Here is a 20278-nt window from a genome sequence, read left to right as displayed (position 1 = left end):
AGAACGATTCAAACAAAGTTGGATTGGACAAACTGTACCTGTAAACCAGCGGTATCCAAAGTGTGGCCCGGGGGCCATTTCTGGGCCTGGCTGTTTTTTTTTTTTTATTGGCCCACCGCATATTCTAAAAATACAGTGAAATGAGAAAACATAAAAAATTGGAAAAAAACAGCAGTCATTTTATATTAGGAGAATCAAGTCATAAGATTGCTAGAAAAAAAGGAAAAAAAGTCATCATTTTAAGTTGAAATATTCAAGAAAAAAGATGTTATTTTACTTTGACTGCAGATGAGAATGGAAGTAAATGGTAGCAATGCATGTATTATAGCAATCTAATTTATCATATAATATGTATTGTGTAAAACTAAGACAGGAACAATATCCAATTAAGAGCCATCATCCACCAGTACAAGCCTGGAGTTTGTTTGGTCAGAGATTATACGTCACTGTTTGCTAGCAGTCAATAACATCATCAAATCTCACCCTTATGCATTCCAACATAGTATCAGCACAAAAGGGGGAAAATACAGTATAGTAGTCTATCTGTGCAGCGTGGGAGAAAGTTCAAGGACTGTCAAACAAAATGAGACTTGCTTGCAACAAACAACATATGCAAAACTGTGGGCGAATTCTAACTCTGTATTATTTTTTGAATCAAATATTGGCCCATATTTCCAAAATTTATATCCAATTGTGTAAAGTTTTATGTAGTTATTTACAAATATGTTTTTTTTTTTTCAGTGTTTTCGTTAATCATTACACCTGAAAGTTTGGGCGGTTGGGTACGCCTGCTTTACAGCATGCTTCGGAATATGATGTGCTCTTTGGAACTTTTGAAAATACTTCAAGAATGCCACTTTTATAGAATTGGTGTCTTTATTTTATAATGTAAGGTTAATGTCTACATCAACAAACATTAACCATCGAATTGAATCGTATCGTTTGTACACTGTGTCGAATCGTATCGAATCGTTCTGTTTTTAAAATATGTCCTTTTTTGAATCAAATCGTAACCTGTGTATCTAAATTCGAATCAAATCATATATCACAAAGACATTTCCATCCCTAGCGTGGTCATCCAGCGCCATCATTTCCATTATGAAATCATAGATTGCTTTTGCCCTCGGCTGGTCTCTGGCGTACTTTTTGGCACTTTTCAAACGCTGTAGCGATAGGAACAAGCCCAGGGCATTGTAGTGATGCTGGCGTTTCAGGTGGCTGATCAGGTTTGATGTGTTGAAGCTTGATGTTTTTTTTCCCCTCATCGCGGAATGGTTGACAAATGTCTTCCTCTGAAACAGTGAAGAAGTCCCATGTTTGTTTGCAAGTGGGGCTAAATGGATGTTACCACAGGCCGTTTGCAGCACATCACAAAAAAGGAGCGCTTGATTTGCTCACGCTAACGCACCTACAGCACAGCTCGGGTAATCTGACCTCATTGGAGCTATTTTTTAATGTTACAAGATGTCATGTCATATTTCCTTTTATATAATTATTAGTGCACCCCTAATAATAATGTGACATCACCTGTCTATCATTGCATTGATCATTTCAAAGTGCTCTTTCGCCGCAGGCACATACTGAGCTTTCATCGATAGCATCATTGATAGCAGTTATACCCAGTGATGATGAGCAATATCTTTTTGTGTAGTTAGCATTTTTTTCTGCAAGCGTTACAGACCAATGTGGTCAACCCCACGTCACAGCACACTTCCTCACAGTATGTACAGTATCGCTGCGAATAGGCTGTGTCCGCGTGCGTGCGTGCATGTGTGTGTGTGTGTGTGTGTGTGTGTGTGTGGAGGGAGGAGGTTATGATGACAAGCCTGGTGTCCTGGTCTGTGGCCTCCTTAAGTGCATGTTCTGCTGGGTGGAAATAGAAGGGCGCCCCTGCCTTGTGTTATTATTACCAGATAGCTTCTCTTCCCTGGCGGAGTGTGCCAGATCCATCCTTGAAAAATGAACTTTAAAAGCGTTTTGATGACCTACAGTACAAGCATAAACTGTCAAATGTAGAGAGCCTGTCTTCATCCGGCCGGGAAAAGCTTCAGGGCAGTGCTTGACAGAAGTGCAGCTGTTTCCTTTTGCTCTTTGGCTGCTGTGAAAGGGGGAAAAACATTGCTGAATGATTCACTTTGCATTATTTTAAAGAGTAATGTCTGTCAGTTGGTTAAAGGTCTGATGTATGGTTCTTTTTAAAAAATGAAAAAAATAGTTTGCCAAGGACACTTCATACGGGTTTCGAAATCTATTGACTGCGCCAAAGAAGACGAGAGGACCATTTCTTCCTTTGCATTCTTCTCTCACCCCATACTTGATACCAGAACACTGAAACATTATTCTTCACTACATCTTCATTCCTCAGCAGGGAGTACAGTATTTGTTTTACCCCAGATAAGAACGGCATTTGAGCTGTAGTTACTCGATGACCAGATTATACATTTACTACATACAACTGTCTTGTAGAATAGCATTAATTCACAACTGTAGCATGTAGATAGCACAGGGGCGTCTAAACTTTATCCAGCGAAGGCCACATCGTGAAAAATGAAAGGATGCAAGGGCCACTTTGATATCTTGTAAAGCAAAACATGTAGCTATATAGCGTTGTGACATACAGTCCCTCGCATACTTGGCATACATAACTTGCACTACAGCCATGGATGCAGAGTCCGACATGACACAAAGGGGGAAAAAAAGTTCTCCTCCCATTCTGTGTGGAAGTGGTACTTTTTTGGCTTCTTAGGTTGACACGAAATAAATTGAAGGCTAACTAGGTAGCTCGGTAGCTTGCTATGCCTGACTGCGGCGGCGGTCACTTGTCACTTCATCGATCCCGTAGCCGTTGCGCAATGTGGTGTAAACAGAGAATAACAAGAGTTTAGGGGGTGTTAGTTCATGTATCTAGGGCTCAAATAATGGTAAAAAACATATTTAGAAGTTTGTGAACAGGTTTTCTATGCTCTAATTACGAAAATATTGTATTTATGAAGATTGAATCCTACTTCGAAATTCACTTTGCATGGTCTGGTATGGAACCAACTAACCGCGATAAATGAGGGGCGTCTGGTGAAAAGTGTAATTAGTATGGAGATTAGTCTTTGCTCTTTTTTCCCCCATTTTTGCTGTAATCTTTGCAAATGTTCTTTACCTTTTCCTTTTTTCCTTAATAGTATGATGGTATTCCCATAATATTTAGACTCTATTCCCATATTATACATTTTTCCCCAACCTAGTTTTCAAAAATTACAAATTCATTTTATTTTGCTTGTTTCTAATAATATTCTGATGTTTTAATCTTTCTTCTTTTTTCTTAAATATTTGAACTTTATGCTAAGATAACATTATTTTTCTTCTTTATTCATCGTTTTGTTTCTCATATTAGGAAAAAAAATGCATATTTTTTTCTTTAGTATTTCAACTTTATGCAACAGAAATGACATTCTGCTATTCTTGTAAAATGATTACTTTAATATCGTTAGATTTCAAGTTTTTTCTCATAATATTTACACTTCGTTCTTGAATAAAATAAAATTACTGCTAATTTTTCCATTTTTTGGTTATTTTTTGGGCCAATAAAACAACAGCACTTTGGACATCCCTGCGATAGCACAAACTTTGATATTTAATCATGGTATCTAATCTGGTTGAAAGAAATAAACCGGTGCACGACTGTGAGGGCACATGTGAGTAATGTCCAGCCACGCTAAAACCATTACAAGATAAGTAATTTGTCATCTTCCTTATCACTGACAAACCCAACAGTTTTTGCTGGAGCTGTTAACATGCACGTGCATGAATAAGGTTAGTGATACGGTCGTCAGTTCATCACTGCTCTCACGTCTCATGTCTGCCAGTTTTGATAACCTGCCGTTGAAATGAATGTTAATCTTGCCGTTTGGTATGTTGCATCCTGTCCTTTTATCATCAAAAGGGGAAGCACAGCCAAGTTCTTAGATTTATAATCCCAAAGAAAAAAAAGCACTCAAGCTGTTATGGAAATTCTCCTTAAAAGCCTTCACCTTCGTGGCACCATCTTCTATTCACCTTCAACCCTGTCGTCTCCTTGCTGTACAGGTGAAAAAGACATCCGAGGCTACCCTCACCACCATCCAGGACATGGTGACCATTGAGGATTATGACGTGTCCGAGTGCTTCCACCACAGCAGATCCACCGAGTCAGTCCGGTCCACTGTGTCGGAGACGTACCTCAGCAAACCAAGCATTGCTAAGAGGAGGGCCAACCAACAGGAGACAGAGCAGTTCTACTTCATGGTGAGTCTAGATGTGGAAATATGCGAGCAAAAAAGGGACATACTGTAGTTTAGAGCAAGGGTGTCCAAACTTTTTCCAGTAAAAAATGAATGGATACAAGTTACTGAGTTATATATATTTCAAGGAAAAAATGCAGTCATTTTCTTATAATTGGAAGAATTTATACAGGTACACCAGTAGATATACTTATTGCCCAACCCTACTTTTTATCTCCCAATTATGACTTACCATGGTGATATACATATATATCTATATATACAGATATACACTAGGTATCCGACTTGCGAACATTCGCGGATACGAACACAAGCCGACTGGTCTATATTTTATTTTATTTTGCCTTGTAGTCGCTCCATCAGTATTTATACTGCTACATGCTTGACCAGTAGAGGGCGCTGTGACACTGCTAATGGGACCAACAGGTGAGAAAGATGAGGAAGAGGGGAGAGGAAGGCTAAGAGTTGTATGATACAACCCGGACAGAGCGTGTGATTAAAGTTTATGAAGAGTTAATAGGCCTGCTTAATTCTACACCACCCACAGAACACTACCTCTTTTAGAAGAGTCTACCGACGACAATGATTTTTACTTTTTTCAATAACTCCTCCTTCTCCACCACCACAACGACGTACGCTCGACCACTCCTCTTCAAAGGTAAATAACATTTATCATTACGTATTATTATATCATTTTTATTCTTGTTTTTTTCATTAATTATCCTCATTTAATATTACTATTGCATCCAAACTCATATTTGCATACATACGCATATACTGTATATGTATACACATACATGTAGTACCTATATCATTGGTAATATTACCTTTTCTCCGACTTAAGAACAAATCGACTTGCAAACGGTCGTCTGGAACCAATTGTGTTCGTAAGTTGGGGACTTAGTGTATATTTATTTATATATTAAAAATTTGATTTTCAAAATGTGCCGCTGGCCGATTTATTTAAAAAAAAAAAAAAAGGTGTCTCTCTTGTAGATAGATCCTCACCAGTTGATCTTTGTATTTTACAGTTAACTGTAAATGATATGTGTTTGCTACCCACTTAAGAATGACTCACCCATCCTTCCTCCCTCCTCGTCTGGCAAAGGTGAAGGTATCACAGACTAATCCCATGATGTAATCCTTACTGCTTTCTTCTTCCACTCTGAAGATGGACATGTTCTGATGAAGGTTCAGAAAGTCTCCCTGTGTACTTTGACCTTGGTTGTATTCATAGTAATATATTATGAGTGGGCGATGTGGCTGTTACTTCAGGCACCTGTATAATCACTCTACATTCTTGACAGAAATTCCGGGAGTTTTTGGAGGGCAGCAATCTCATCTCCAAACTGCAGGCCAAACATGATTTGCTGAAGAGGACACTTGGCGAAGGTACGCTCGCATTCCCCTTGCTGACCTTCTTGATATTGTGAAATGTCCTTGTTTTGTCACAGTTAAGCATTTGACTTTTATTCCTCACTCTGTTGTTAGGCCCACTGTAATAAAATCACATTTTTTTGTAAATGCAGTCGTCCCTCGCCACTCCACGGTTCGAATTCCGTGGCTTCACTCTCACGGGTTTTCAAAAATATATGAGTTAATAAATTTTGCTGTTTCGTGGTTGAATACTGCCGATTATTAGTAAAAAAAATATGCATATAGAAGCAATTTATACTTTTTTCCCTAAATTAAGCATATTCAAGCATAAAAATGGCTAAATGAAGTAAAAATACAAATATAAGGCATTCAGAAGATGCATTCAAAAAAGCTGTGAATGATGTGCAGTATTGTACACTGGTCACTAGGTGTCAGTAATGTTACTGTTATGTTTGGTGAGGCTTTTATTGCATTTTTGTGATCCTAATAAAAATCCTGAATAAAAACACAAGCTACTGTTGCGGCCGTAACCCACATCAAGCGAACTCAACTCTGACCCCCCGACACTTAGTACTTCCTGTCTGCTTGCCACTCAGCTCCTCTAGGGAACACATTTACAATAACACACACAGGCATTAGTTTTATTTATGTCTTAAATGGCTTATTTTCTCTGGTTATATATACTATATTGAGTAATAGGAGTGTAGAGGTGACTATAGGGGTGTTTAGTCCATATCTAGAGGGCTCTAATCATGTAAAAAACTGAATTTGGAAGGTAACCAGGTTTTCTATGCTGCATGAAAATATTCCATTCGTAAATGCATTTCTCAGAAATTCACTTATCATGGTCTAGTCGTGATAAACGAAGGATTAATATATTTGTATTCGAATGTGACTCATCGTTACTTGCAAATAATTTATACTCTGCCGCAACTACGAGATGGTAATTCCTCACTTTAACCGAGTAACCCAGAGTTGAAGGGAATGATGAATTTGTTCTACTTCAGTGCAATGTAAGGCAATTTAATAGAGGGGTGGCAGTTGTTACAATGGTATTCACTTGTACTACGCTGGTGGGACCCTCAGCTAATCCATCTTGTGTCTGTGTGTCACTGTGCTAAATAGTAGACATGGTGGTCTGAATTAAACTGCCAGTCTTGGTAAGTAATCGCACTGCGTGCTAACGAGGAAAAGTCTCCCAAATTCCTCCTAATCATACTGATGGCAATGAGCCGAAGCACTGCTTGCCTCACTCAGACTGGTCAGATCCTGGTCACGGAACACACAAAAACCCCATTTGGAAGCTATTTGGTTTCGTCGGCATGTCCAAATTGGCTTTGCGTATTACTACAAGTCCATGTCCAGCTGTGCACCTGCTGGACATTTACTTGTACTGTCACTGTCACTGTCACGTTTCTGCAAGGACCTCATAGACCTCATAGATCACCAAGCATCTTCATTCTGTTTTATGTCTGCAGGTCACAGAGCCGACTACATGACAACAAGGTAATGCACAAACCCCAGCACACTTCAGGACCGGCACTTAGACACAGTTTCTATTCATGTCCACATGTTAAAGGAGACGAGGCCTTGCGTACACTCTTAAGTCTGCAATATTTTTTTCAATAATCACATTCGACTCACACTTTCAAAACAGAAGGTCAGAGTGAGACCACTTCTCACATTAAATATTCATGCCGCATACATCAATAAATTACCTTTTTGGGTCTCTTCTGAACTCCTATTTCCGTACAGGTGTTCCTCGTGTTCTGATATTCCATGGTTGTAAAACAGGAGTGTCCTAAGTGCAGCCCAGGGGCCATTTGCGGCATGCAGCTGTTTTATTATTTCCCTGTGGCACATTTTAAAAATATAATTTAACAAGAAAACCTGGGAAAAAAAACAACAAAAATGGAAAATTTTACAAGATTAAAATCAAAATATTAAGAGAAAATAGTTGCAATCTGATGAGTAAAAGTCATAATTTTCAGAGAATGTCGTAATATAAGGAAAAATAGTGTCATTTTATTAGCATAAAGCTGAAAAGGAAAGCCGTTATTTTTTCAGGATATTCAGAAGTCGGAATATTATGAAAAGTAAACAAAAAATATGAATAAAAGTTATAAGAATAAAGTCAAAATATTATAGGAACAAACAAACTACAAGAAGAACATTTATAAGAAGAAAATCAAAATAGCTGTCATTTTTACAAGAAAAAAGTCTCAATTTTACAAGAATGAACTATAATGTCATTTTTGTAGCATAAATTGAAATATTAAAGAAAAAAATACTGTGTATCTTTGAAGTTGTAATATGAGAAACAAACAGAACAAAATAACGTCATTTTTGGAAAATTGTGTTTGGCAAAAAGTTATATGATGGCAACAAAGTCTAAATGTTTCGAAGATTATTTGAGAAGATGCGGCGTGTACCTCGTGCTGGGCGGAAGTTACACTGAGGAAGAATAACATTGCTTATTAGTTAGCTGTTTACACTACATTACTGTATGTCTCCTTAGTGGCAGTGCGCCAAGGAAAAGGAAAGCCATCACCATGGAAGTGAAAATGCACACCAATTTTGGCCACCGTTTTGGTCCGAACCGCTTGACTGTTGCAACCATCATTAAACATAAAAATGATTGAATGCTAATGAAGGCGAGAGGGTTCATGGACTCCGTGTGCCATTACAAGGAGCACTGGGAGGAGGTTTTCCTTCAGTCTAGCCTTGGACAATATTATGAAAGTAAGGACTTGTTCTATATTTTTATTACGATTTCATTTAATTCTTGTATTCAACATTTTTATTACTTTTATGTCCTTCATTTGTGTGTGACTGAGGAGTTAATGTAGGTGTAAGGTAGCTGTTCCTACTGAAGCTAAAACTGGACTTGCATCACAGGCTAGGACAGCAGTTCTCAACTGGTGGGTCGGGACCCAAAAGTGGGTCGCAGACAGCAAGTCATAAGTTATTGATTAAAATATGTCATATACAACTCATGTCTGACTTACTTATAAGTAAAATTGAGCAATATTTTCTCTTCCTCTAAAATGCACTTTGGACATGGAATGACGATATGTGGATTGATGTTTCAAAAGATGACAGGTGACTTAAAAAAAAAAAACAAATACATTTGCCTGGTTTGACTTAAATAAAAGAAAAAAAAATATTTCAAAAATAAATAAATGATGCAATAAATAAATATAAAAAGTCAAAATGACCAATAAAAAAAGTGAATTTAAATTAAAAGTCTAAAAAAATACATTTTAAAATAGACTTCAACATGTAAAAGTGTAAAAAATAAAGTAAAATAAAAATTACTTCAACATGTTAAAAAAATACATAAATAAAATATGAGTAAGTGTAAAAATTTATTTTAAAAAAATGACTTCAACCTTAAAATAAATAAAATGTAAATTTTAAACAAAAATTTATAAAAATTAAAGTTAAGTAAAAAAATGGGTCGCAAATGAATGCCCATCAGAAGACCTGGTCTAGGAACAGAACTCGTTCGTAGCACGAGGAGCACCTCGAATCAACAGCTCCACTGCAGGTTGCAGCCAAGAAGAATCATTCACTGAATCGCCAATCAATGTCGTGCCATTAATGACCAGGAGATAAAGTCAGTGATTATTATTAACCGCTTTTTGTGTGTGATAGTCCCGTGTCGTGACAGAAGACAGGATTCTTCTTGGGAACTCGACTCTGGAGAGTAACATTGCTGAAGAAAACTGCATCCTCTTCTCCTTCTAATGCACTTTTTGTATTCTAGACATTCCAATGGGCTGTTCAAAACCCACACTGGCACCCGGCGGGCTAGACCCCGCTCTGTTTTTAATGTTAGGTTATTTAACGGAAATATGGAGTCATATATCAAGGTACTGATTACCGCACTGCCCACTCGACATTGCTCCCTCCTCCTCATTTTCTCTCTCTTGCTCCAGCTTTCTGGCCATTTTCACGGGATTCCCTCCCCCAAAACCACTCAAGCTTCAGTTAACCTGCAAAATATTTGCACCCAAGGTGTAGCGGTGGCATTGATAGATTAGAAGGCTAAAGGTTTTGTCTCGGTCAGCTCCCATTAAATCAGTGCTGACTAGACTTTGTTGCGTCACTAGCGAGATGAGCGGAGTAAATGGCGTATCTCTTCTGCTCTTTTCACTGCCACAACTGGTGACCAGTACCGTCGTGTTCTGTCCGCTTCTTTTTGGTTCAATGCCAGTCCAAAGTGGATCGAGGGTGCACTCGTAGCAAAAGCTTTGGTGAGCAGCTGCTGTGGTCCTAATCTGGGTCTTGCTTCTTTCTTTCTCTTTTGCAATGCCTGTCTGTAGCCGCGGACGACGGAACTCACATGCTCGTCATCAGGTTAGACGCCTTGAAGCATCTTAGGGAGCCTCAACTGCTTGCCTGCTTTCTCTAATGCCGTGATGTGTTTGTGTGTACAGTATGTCATGTTCATCAGCTGACACAGACAGATTACAAAGGTTTTTCTGTAAAACGCTACAGTTTAGTACAATCTCGAAATAGACACTTACACGCTAATATACGTGCAAAACTACACTATTTTATGCAAATGTATAACCAACAAGGTATGCTGGGAAGCCCACACACACGATTTCCCTACAGGAAGTTACCCAGCATGCTCTGCGGGTTACATGTTTATATAAAATAGTATCGTTTTATCTGTATATTAGTGTGTAAACATTTATTTCGATGCACGCATGCAGTAATTCATTGTTTATTGCGGTTAATTGGTTCCAGACCCGACAGTGATAAGTGAATTTCTGTGAAGTAGGATTCCTTATTTATAAATGGAACATTTTTGTTGTTAGAGCATGGAAAGCCTGTGTACAACCCTCTAAATACGGGCTTTTAACAATATTAGAGCCCTCTAAACACGAAATAACACCTCTATAATAACTTTTACACTCATATTACCCAATGTAGCAGACATGATAACAGAAATAAGACATCTTAGACATAAATAAGATGACATACAGTAGACTCACACGTTAGCACTGACAGCATACTTCCTGCAGTGGCTTTTATCTCAATCAAAGTAATGTTACTGACGCCAAGTGACCAGTGTAGAATACTGTTTGTGGTTAAGGGGAGACCCACGATGTACTTCAGTCTCTTGAACAAGTGGAGAACACATACTGTATATGAAGTGGACATTCACACAGGAGCTGCTGTCGGACACAACTCACGCCAGTCACTGCATTCTCCACAACATCTTTGCTACACTGCTAACACTCAGCTAACACAGTAAACACTAGTGAGCTGACACACATCACTTCCATAAAGGTGCACACAACGTCACAGATATTACACTACATACCGTGTTTTCTGAATGCCTTATATTTGTATCTTCTTTCATTTAGCCATTTTCATGCTTAAATGCTTAATTTAGGCCAGGATTATGTACAATTTGGTTAACTGTGCATTTGTTTCTACTAATAGCCCGTATTCAACCACAAAGCAGTGATCATTTGTTAATATTTTAAAAACCGTGATACACCGAGGAACGACTGTAGTTCGCGCGGTGCAGTTTCATTGTGTGTTCCACACGGTACCCGTTATTTTTTTGGTTGCAACATGAGTGAGTGGCGTATGGTTTGATGACACATCCTCAAGCCCATTGACGTTAGGTACAGTAACGCCACAGACCTAGCTCAGGCTTGAATAGAGTGTCTAAAATAGCCATTTTTAAGGGTTCCCGAAGTACATTCGCAGGTGGTCTTGGACCGTAACCCAAGCAAAAAGTGAGGCTACTGCCTACAATTACATAATCCTGCTGCACCAGAGCTGTGCATCAGCTCCACTTCAACAATTGATAGCCCCAGTATTGGCACAGACTCTGTCGGACTATGTGAATACCCTTGAGAGCCGTAAACACATTGAAAGCATGCGCTGCCTTTCTGTGCGGGACTCCAGCAGCAGCAGTGGCGGCTGGCACAGAACCAGAACAAGAGTGCGGCCCGCTTCTAAGTGCATTTGGCAAATGTATCTTCATAGAATGGATGCTGCTGCTGCTTCCCTTCTGAATGATAAATGATCATCACTTCAGGCAGACATTTGATGTGATTACTGTCAGAGACGGGAAGTATATACGACTTTACGATGAGTTACTACCGCCATGCACCCAGCAATCGTAAGCTCAGTTGCTGGAATTCAATATTCCATAAACCAAGATACTGGTAATGCAGGCTAACTGCAGCTGATCGTGTCAAATCTGTGTGAGTCAGCATGAAAGCTATCTACTAATCCGCACTTCCTCTCTTAACACACTCCCGTTACAGAAGATGTGCATGTTTGTGTGTGTCGTTACTATGAACTTGTGTTTTCACATTTGCAGAAACATTTTTGTGGCTTTGTTTTGATAATGCATTGTATATTTTGTATTTTGTGTTTTTTCTACGAACACAATCACACCGATGAATCGGTGAAAAGGTGCAAATGTTAAAACACAGGCAGGAATTAGTCACCTACATGATTAGCTTTTGTATGTCCAGCCGAAATGAAGACATTATCAAACTTTCTCTCTTTTTTTCAACCTTTAAAAGGACTCTGGGCAAGCTATTCCTCGTGTGGTTGAAAGCTGTATTCGCTACATCAATTTGTACGGTGAGTTTCTTATTGTTTCTCTCGTCATTCATCGGTACCACATATTGTTTGTTATGCCCTCCGCGTTGTTAGGTGGTCTCATTTGACTACCACCTACTGTAAGTTAGAAGTTGTTGCAGGCATGGAAATGCATGCTTTGCTGATGAAAGTACGAAAGCATAATGGAAAACAAAATTGCCTTACAAAAATACATCTAAAACTGGGGTGTCCAGAGTGTGCATTACATTCTTAAAAACTTGGTTGAACAAGAAAACTTCTTTGATTAAAATGCAGTAATTTTACAAAAATAAAGTCCAAATATTAAGAGAAAGTTGTAATCGAAAGAAATCGGAATTTTACAAGAATAACATGTTATATTATGAGGAAAAATAGCGTCATTTTAGTAGCATAAAGTTGAAATATTAAAGAAAAAATACATTTTTTTTAAAACTCATAATATTATGAGATAAGAACTATTAATATATAATATAATATAGTATAATATAATATAATGAGAATAAAATCAGGATTACGAGAAGAAAATTTATAAGCAGAAAGTTGAAATAGTTGGAAAAAAACAAACAGAAATGGAAAAAGCAGCTGCAATTTTACAAGAACAAAGTTCAAATATTACGAGAAAAAATGTCGTATTCTACAGAGAAAAGTCGCAATTTTAAGAGAATAAACTCTGAATATTACGAGGAAAAGTAATGTCATTTTAGTAGCACAGAGTTGAAATATTAAAGAAAAAAAAAGAAAAAAGTTGTCATTTTTGGAAAATGAAGTTGTGGGAAAAGTTTGATTTGATTGAATCAAACCAAAACATTATGGAAATTAGGTCATAATATTACAAAAAGAACATTTACAAAGATTATTTAAGGAGAAAGTAGAAATATTTGGAAAATAAAAAAAAAAACTGCAAAAAGGGGCCACCAATATCACAAAACTGAGATGCAGATTTGTTTCTACATGTGCTGCTTTACAAAATATCAAAGTGGAAAAATTACATCCTTTCATTTTTCACTTTGTGGCCCTCGCCGGAAAGAGTTTGGACACCCCCACACTAAAAGGAGACAAACAGCAGGCTAATTATGCTTCACTTTGAACCTTGACCTGTTGTTAAATCCTAATCCTAGTTTAAAGACACTGCAGTAGTCCTTAACTTGAATAATCCTTAACGAGGAAAGTGGGAGGATGTGATGAGGAAAATGTGACTTTGAAAAACAAGGAAGTGAGCTAAAACGTATGAGATTGTTTGCCCTTCTGTTGGTTTCCCCTGACAGTCTTTGTGTCTCTGTGCAGGCCTCCAACATCAGGGAATATTTCGAGTGTCTGGGTCCCAGCTGGAAGTCAACGACATTAAGAACTCATTTGAGAGAGGTACGCAACGCCTGCGCCATTCCATTTACCTTTTTTTTCCCCCCCCAAAGCATTTTGAACAAATGTGATCCGGATGTGATGCTTTTAATTACCACGCAAAAGTGCGCTCCAGTTGACCGGTTCGTGTTTCTGTGTTAAAGGAAATGACCCTCTGACAGATGATGAGAGTAACCATGACATCAACTCGGTGGCAGGTGTTCTTAAACTCTACTTCCGTGGCCTGGAGAACCCTCTTTTCCCCAAAGAGAGGTTCAATGATCTGCTCTCCTGCGTCCGTAAGATGATTTCACTTACCATTGCTTTCCTGTTTAACCTTTTTATAGAGTAGATTCCCGTGAAAGGCGAAAAACTGCGAGTAACTGAGACGCCCATAAAAATGTCCGTTTGACACTCTGAGCAAACCTGCAAACCAGACACTACAGTACATAATACTTTATTTACAATGAATTACACGTGTCCCAAGTGCGGCCTAGGGGGCCATTTAGGTCTGCAGCACATTGTAAAATATAATTAAAGAAGAATTGTTTTTAAAGAGAGCAAAAATGGGCAAAAAACCCCCACATTTTTACAAGAATAAAGACAATTTTTTAGGAGAATAAAGTCACAGTGAGAGAAAATGTAGCATAAATATTTTATACTCATTTATAACCCGCAAGGCATGCTGGGTAACGTCCTGTTGGGGAAATGTGCACGTGGGCTTATTATTGTCCATGTACACTAGTGTGTCAGCACTTACTTCAATACCCGCTTGGTCCGTGTGGTACAGTTACATGGTGTGTGCTGCATGTGTTCCACGTTGCTGTTTTCGATTGCACCGTGAGTGAGGTAGGCGTTTGGTTTGAGTACAAAAGGGGTGGGTTTTCACCAAAAAAAAAATAATAATAATAATATATATATATATAATGCTTTGACCATTTTGTCAGTAGAGGCTCCTCTTTTCAGTGACATTCTGATTGTGTATCTGGCCAGAATAGTTACATTTGTGACTCTCTGTGTGGTCTTTTTTTTTTTTTTTTTGAACTTTCAGGATATTACATGGGTGGCTTGGCAATGAAACGTGTTTGTGTGTGTGTGCCCTGTGTGACTTTGTGTGGGTTTTATGTGTTCCTGGGTGTACTTGAGCACACTTGTGCAGGACGAGTGATGGAGATTCCTGTTTACATTCCCCAGCTCAACATGAGCTAAGTTTTCTATTCATGTCCTCTTGGTTGAGAGTTTCTCAGCAGCGTTACAGCTACTCCTGTCTGTCATTGCGGAATATGTGCTGGGGATGTTTTGCTTGAGTGTTGTGCACAGGCAGTGGGTGATCATGTGCAAGCTGCTATTTGAGTCTACAGGGGGACCAAGAGTTGTGCAGAATCTTAGGTGTTCAGTTAGATGTAATGCTTCACAAGTATCCCAGATGCTACAGAGTGGCTGGAGGGTGACATCGCTATTTTTAGCAGCTGCTCGGCCAAATAAAATAAGCGGCCACAGGTGCCACAATGGAGCGATGAAGATTTCAATAAAGGACATTGTTTTGAATCTGCCTACCTGTGGTACGGACTTTCTCAAATATTTCCACACATGTTCCTGTAGGAATGGACAACCTCTATGAGAGAGCTTTGTACATCCGGAAGATCCTCTTGACCATTCCCAGATCAGTACTCGTCGTGATGCGTTACCTCTTTGCATTTCTCAACCAGTAAGTTGATTAGTACTAATCTGTAAATCCACCCATTTTATTATTATCGTTTTGAAATAATCCAATATTTATTTACTTGTTTTCCCAGCCTGTCGCAGTACAGCGATGAGAACATGATGGACCCGTACAACTTGGCCATTTGCTTTGGCCCTACACTCATGCCCACACCAGAGAGCCAGGACCAGGTCTCCTGTCAGGCCCATGTCAACGAGATCATCAAGACTATCATTATCCACCAGGAGACTATCTTTCCTGATGCCAAAGAGCTGGATGGGCCTGTCTATGAAAAGTGCATGGCAGGGGGGGACTATTGGTAAAGTATAAAGACTGGAGTTGTCACCAACATGGGTTGTGGAATGTTTTACTGTATGAGGCACACGCTTTGAAATTTAAACTTTACTGTCCAGGACAGGGGGGTCCAAACTTCCATACTGAAGAATGAAAGGATGCAAGGGTCACTTTGATATTTTATAAAGCAACACATGTAGATATGCTAAGAAGTTGTTTACGTATATTTCAAGAAAAAAAACAGATTTTTAAATAATCTTCGGAAATGTTATTTTCCTAATATTTTGACATTATGCCTATATTATTATGTTTTCCTGAGCATAATTTTCCAAAAATGACAACTTTATTTTGTTTTGTGTGTTTCTCGTAATATTACGGCTTAAAACAACTATTTTTTCTTTAATATTTCAACTTTATGCTACTAAAATCACAGATTTTTTCCTTGTGATATTATGAGTTTATTATTGTAAAACTGCAGCTTTTTTACTTATAATTTTCTTACTGTTTTTTTCATTATGTTGACTTTATTTTTGTAAAATTAGAGCTGTTAGTTTTCCAACTATTTCAGCTTTGTTCATAAAAAAATTTGCTTCTCTGAATTTTTACTTTCTTCTCATAATGTAACGTTTTGCACAACCTATTTTCCAAAAATTACAACTTTATTAGTTGTATTGTTTTTCTCATAAAATTGTGACTTTAACAAATTTTTAAAAATATGATAATAATAATATTAATAATAATATTAATATTTCAACTTTATGCTACAAAAATGACGTTATTTTTCCTTGTAATATTCTAGTAAACTTTTTCTCCTTAGATTACAACTTTTTTCTTTTAATATTTTTACTTTATTCCTGTAAAATGTTCAATTGTTGCTGTTTTTAGTTTGATATGACTGCTTTGTCAATATTTTGACTTTATTCTCAAAAAATCACAGCTGTTTTTCCCATTTCCGCTGTTTTTTTCAATTTCCAACTATTTCTTCTGAGACATTGTTGTCTTGTAATTTTGACTTTATTCCCACAATATTTTGACTTTGATCTCATAACATTACTTTTTTTCTGGAGTCTTATTTTCAAAAAATGATGTTATTCATTGTTATGTTGGTTTCTCATATTTCACTTAAAAAAAAAAGCTTTATTCAGTATTTTAGCTTTGCGCTACTAAAATGTTGTTTTTCCTTGTAATATGACATTCTTGTAAAATAGACTTTTTTGTCTTTAATATTTTGACTTTATTCCTGTAAAATTTTCCATTTTTGCTTTTTTTTAAAGGTTTCTTGTAAAATTAAAAATGAATCAATAATTAAAAATAAATTTAAAAAAAGATTACAAAATGAAAAAAATAAAATACCAAAATTAATAAATTATTAGTTTTTTTTTTAATGCACCGCGGCCAAGGAAAAACAGAAAATGGTCCCCGGGCCGCACTTTGGACACCCCTGGTCCGCGAGAAGAATCATGTCACACTTTTTCTTAAGGCTTGCGGTTAAACGTTCATCTGGCAACGAGTCAAAATGCATGTCATGTGGGCGCTGGAAGTAGATCCATGTTGAAGGTGGGGGTTAAAGGACACACGGTACATTTGATGAACCTGGTGAGTGGCATGAAACAATCACTGGAGCACAAAAGGAAGGAGGCCATCTGCTTGGGGTGTGATGAGGTGATACATATGCGATGCGTACCGGGTTTCCTTCTCGTCGCTTGTGTCCCGCTGCTCTCAGGTTCCCCCCCGCCTCGGCTAGAGCTAATCACGCATCTCAGCACGAACGCACACTTTAAGCAAAGCGCATGAAGCCCTTGGGAGATTTGTGCTCTTGACTGCCTCGCTTCTTGTAAAAAAAAGGAGGCGGACGGTGACATGTTACCATGGGAGGAGACAGTCAGGGGGTAATCTATTCTGCAGAGATGTGTTTGCCAGCTCTCCCATGATGTCAGAGGGAGACCATGTAGGAAAAGGAGGCCAAACCACATATGGGGAACCTAATCCTCATAGAATACGTATTATAAGCACCGTTTTCACTTCCTCTGGGAACAAACTTTTTATTTCTTAGTGACATGAAGGTAAAAGTAAATAAAGGTCCAGGTTAGATGTGGAAAGAAAGAATAGATACTATTACATCATACCTACAGTACATGGCTGTTTGCTTGTGTTCCCCCACAGTGAGAGTCCCTACAGTGAGCATGGAGCCCTGGAGGAAGTGGACAATGAGGGGGGGGCAGAGACACACACCAGTGAGGATGGTGAGTAAAGACATACAGTATATTTCAGTATCAATCATTAGTCCTAGTCCTTACGTCAAGCGCACCACCATATTCATACCATAGGTGTTGGGCCAAATTATCCACGCAGGTCACATGTGCTTACCTCAGGGTTAAACCCAGCTCACCGCAGCTAATCCCGCCTTTCAGCCTGTTCAATGCAGTGCCCTTGAAGAGCCAGGGTACTGGGCTTTAAAGGGACGGACGGCTATTAGTATTCTGATGTTTCAGCCTCTTCCTCGGGGCCTTAGAACACCTCCACATTCCCTTTATTCTCCATTTTGGTCAGCATTAACTGAGCCCCTTCAGAGACAAACCATGTGTTTTTAGGTTTAGGGTCACATTTTGGAATTCTTCCTTTGTTTTTTTTGGTGTTCCACTAATTTCTAAAGAAACATACATAGTATAGGTCATGGGTGTCAGGTTTTATTCCCATTTGATTCGTTTCTGTTCTTCACCTTTTAACCAGCTTCCCCGTGTGTCCAAGAAAAATATGAAGAACTTGAAGGACGTGCAGTAATGGACACTGCTCTGGAATAGTGGAATACATTCAAGATGTGTGAACAGACTTGTGTTCCTTAGCTGTGGTGAAACAGATGCCACGTCTGGTACCGATTTAAAAAGTGACGGAATTAGTTGAGATGAGAAGGCCACATCTTGCTGTTGTCATTCAGATTACAGTAGGAAAGATAATAAAAGGTGTGAGTGTATAAAACTAGACCAACCTCCTCAGATACGCTCATCCTCCATCATTTTTGATTAGTGTGAATAAAAAGCACAATAGATTGCTTACATTGGAAAGGTGGTTTGGTTCCTAGCCATACGTCAGCTTTTCATCAAGCTACCTCCACTGGATGACCAGTTACTGTAGTGCATTGCTTCTCATGTACACAATGGCTCACAAATGGCAGCAGTGGACTCTTCAATGAAGGTGTTCCGTGCAACCCTTTTAACGGGGCATCGGCTGTAAAATACGCCTATGAGTCCAAAGTTATAGTTTTGCAATGAATTTTAACGAGGGTGAGTGCAAGCGATCACAATGCCAGCACTGGAGAGAGCGATCAGCCGCCAACCAAAGTCTAGTGAATTCCGATCGATATCTGAAGAGGAACGCTCTTCCTCCTCCTTTTGACTTGTGTCAAAGAGGTGGTTGAATGGGTGTAAACTTCCCAAGTGATAGTCAGTGTTTCCCATCCATTAATTTATTTGTGGCGGGTTGCCACAAATAAATTGTTTGATTATTGACATTTATGAATTGATTAACAATCGGCAATGTCCGCATCGCCATGATTATTTCTCGTGCCCCTAGTTGTGATGGTAACCAGCATAGTCACTGTGTAACAAAAATAGAATCCAGGACAACTATATGCAAATGAGATGACCTTTGCCTTGACCCACAATGTGAACTTCAGAGTATTTGCATGTTATTTCTCTGTTGTTTTCGTCAAAATTCAGACAATAGCATTTATAGTGATAGATACAGATCAAGGTTCCCCAACGACCAGGTGGAAAACTTTCAGGTGCAATGATAAAAAAGTACACTTAAAAATATATATATTTTTAAATGACATCAGATTTTATGTACACATATAACAGTTTTGGAAGTAAAGGCTAGTATTGTATTTAAAAAATAGTATACAGTTAGAAGTTATAGTATTTGTTGTTTCGTTTCATTGTGCGATCCTTCTCATTTTGTTCAACGGTCCTTGAACGCTCCATAGTTGTGTTCTCCGACATAAGACTTATGCTGTACTTTTCCCGTTCGTCTGTCACCTCATATTTGTTTCCAAAGGCTGATACTGTGTGGGAATATGCATAAAGGTAAGATTTGATGACATTACTGAGTGCTAATGTGCATATTTGTCACACCACACGACGCCGCTATGAAAACAAACTCCAGGCTCGCACTGATTAATGGTTTGTATTCATTTTGTGCTTCTAAGTTGATGATGTGGACGTCTTAGTTTTTTTACACAATACATAGTAAATAAATGAACAGCACTGATGACTCCTGCAGCCGAGGAGACAAACTGTCATACAAACAGTCATACCTTGTCGTATTATCTGACTGGAGTGCGTAGGAGCTCATTAGTCTAATAGACCATCTGGACTTGTTGGGGTCACATTGGGCCACGCATACTGGAAGCGAAGTAATACGATGCTAACCTTTTATCGTGTCTTACTGGAATGAAATGGAGAGAAGGACCATAAAGGATGACTAATGACATAACACGGTGCTCAGTGACTTGACATGCGCTGACATCACTAGTGTTCTGTCTCCCACGCCGTCAATACATTGATGCTGTAGAAGCCCCTCGATTGTGCCACAAGGTCAAAGGTTGAACAAGCCGGCACATTGATTTGTATATCACGTTGTAGGAGGACACCACCACGATGTCCTTGCTGTCTGATGC

At 38.5% G+C, this 20278-nt stretch overlaps 1 protein-coding gene across 4 annotated transcripts in view; it reads left to right on the top strand.

Annotated features, from left to right (window-relative positions):
* The window catches only part of srgap1a (SLIT-ROBO Rho GTPase activating protein 1a), a 94129-nt gene that overhangs the window by 62807 nt on the left and 11044 nt on the right, over window positions 1–20278 (top strand). For 3 of the 4 annotated variants that reach the window (XM_054775372.1, XM_054775368.1, XM_054775371.1), the window contains 10 exons: window positions 4078–4275; window positions 5579–5663; window positions 7127–7154; window positions 9418–9523; window positions 12212–12272; window positions 13554–13631; window positions 13772–13906; window positions 15210–15315; window positions 15404–15628; window positions 17767–17846. In XM_054775372.1, the coding sequence (XP_054631347.1) occupies window positions 4078–4275; window positions 5579–5663; window positions 7127–7154; window positions 9418–9523; window positions 12212–12272; window positions 13554–13631; window positions 13772–13906; window positions 15210–15315; window positions 15404–15628; window positions 17767–17846 (1102 nt within the window). Of the gene's footprint in view, window positions 1–4077; window positions 4276–5578; window positions 5664–7126; window positions 7155–9417; window positions 9524–9976; window positions 10011–12211; window positions 12273–13553; window positions 13632–13771; window positions 13907–15209; window positions 15316–15403; window positions 15629–17766; window positions 17847–20278 lie in introns of all 4 variants that reach the window. The other variant, XM_054775369.1, reaches the window with a different exon arrangement.

Source organism: Dunckerocampus dactyliophorus, chromosome 5 (genome assembly GCF_027744805.1).
Source record: "Dunckerocampus dactyliophorus isolate RoL2022-P2 chromosome 5, RoL_Ddac_1.1, whole genome shotgun sequence".
Classification (NCBI taxonomy): Eukaryota; Metazoa; Chordata; class Actinopteri; order Syngnathiformes; family Syngnathidae; genus Dunckerocampus; species Dunckerocampus dactyliophorus.
Note: the sequence above shows the minus strand (reverse complement) of the source record. Positions and strands in the feature narration are given on the sequence as shown.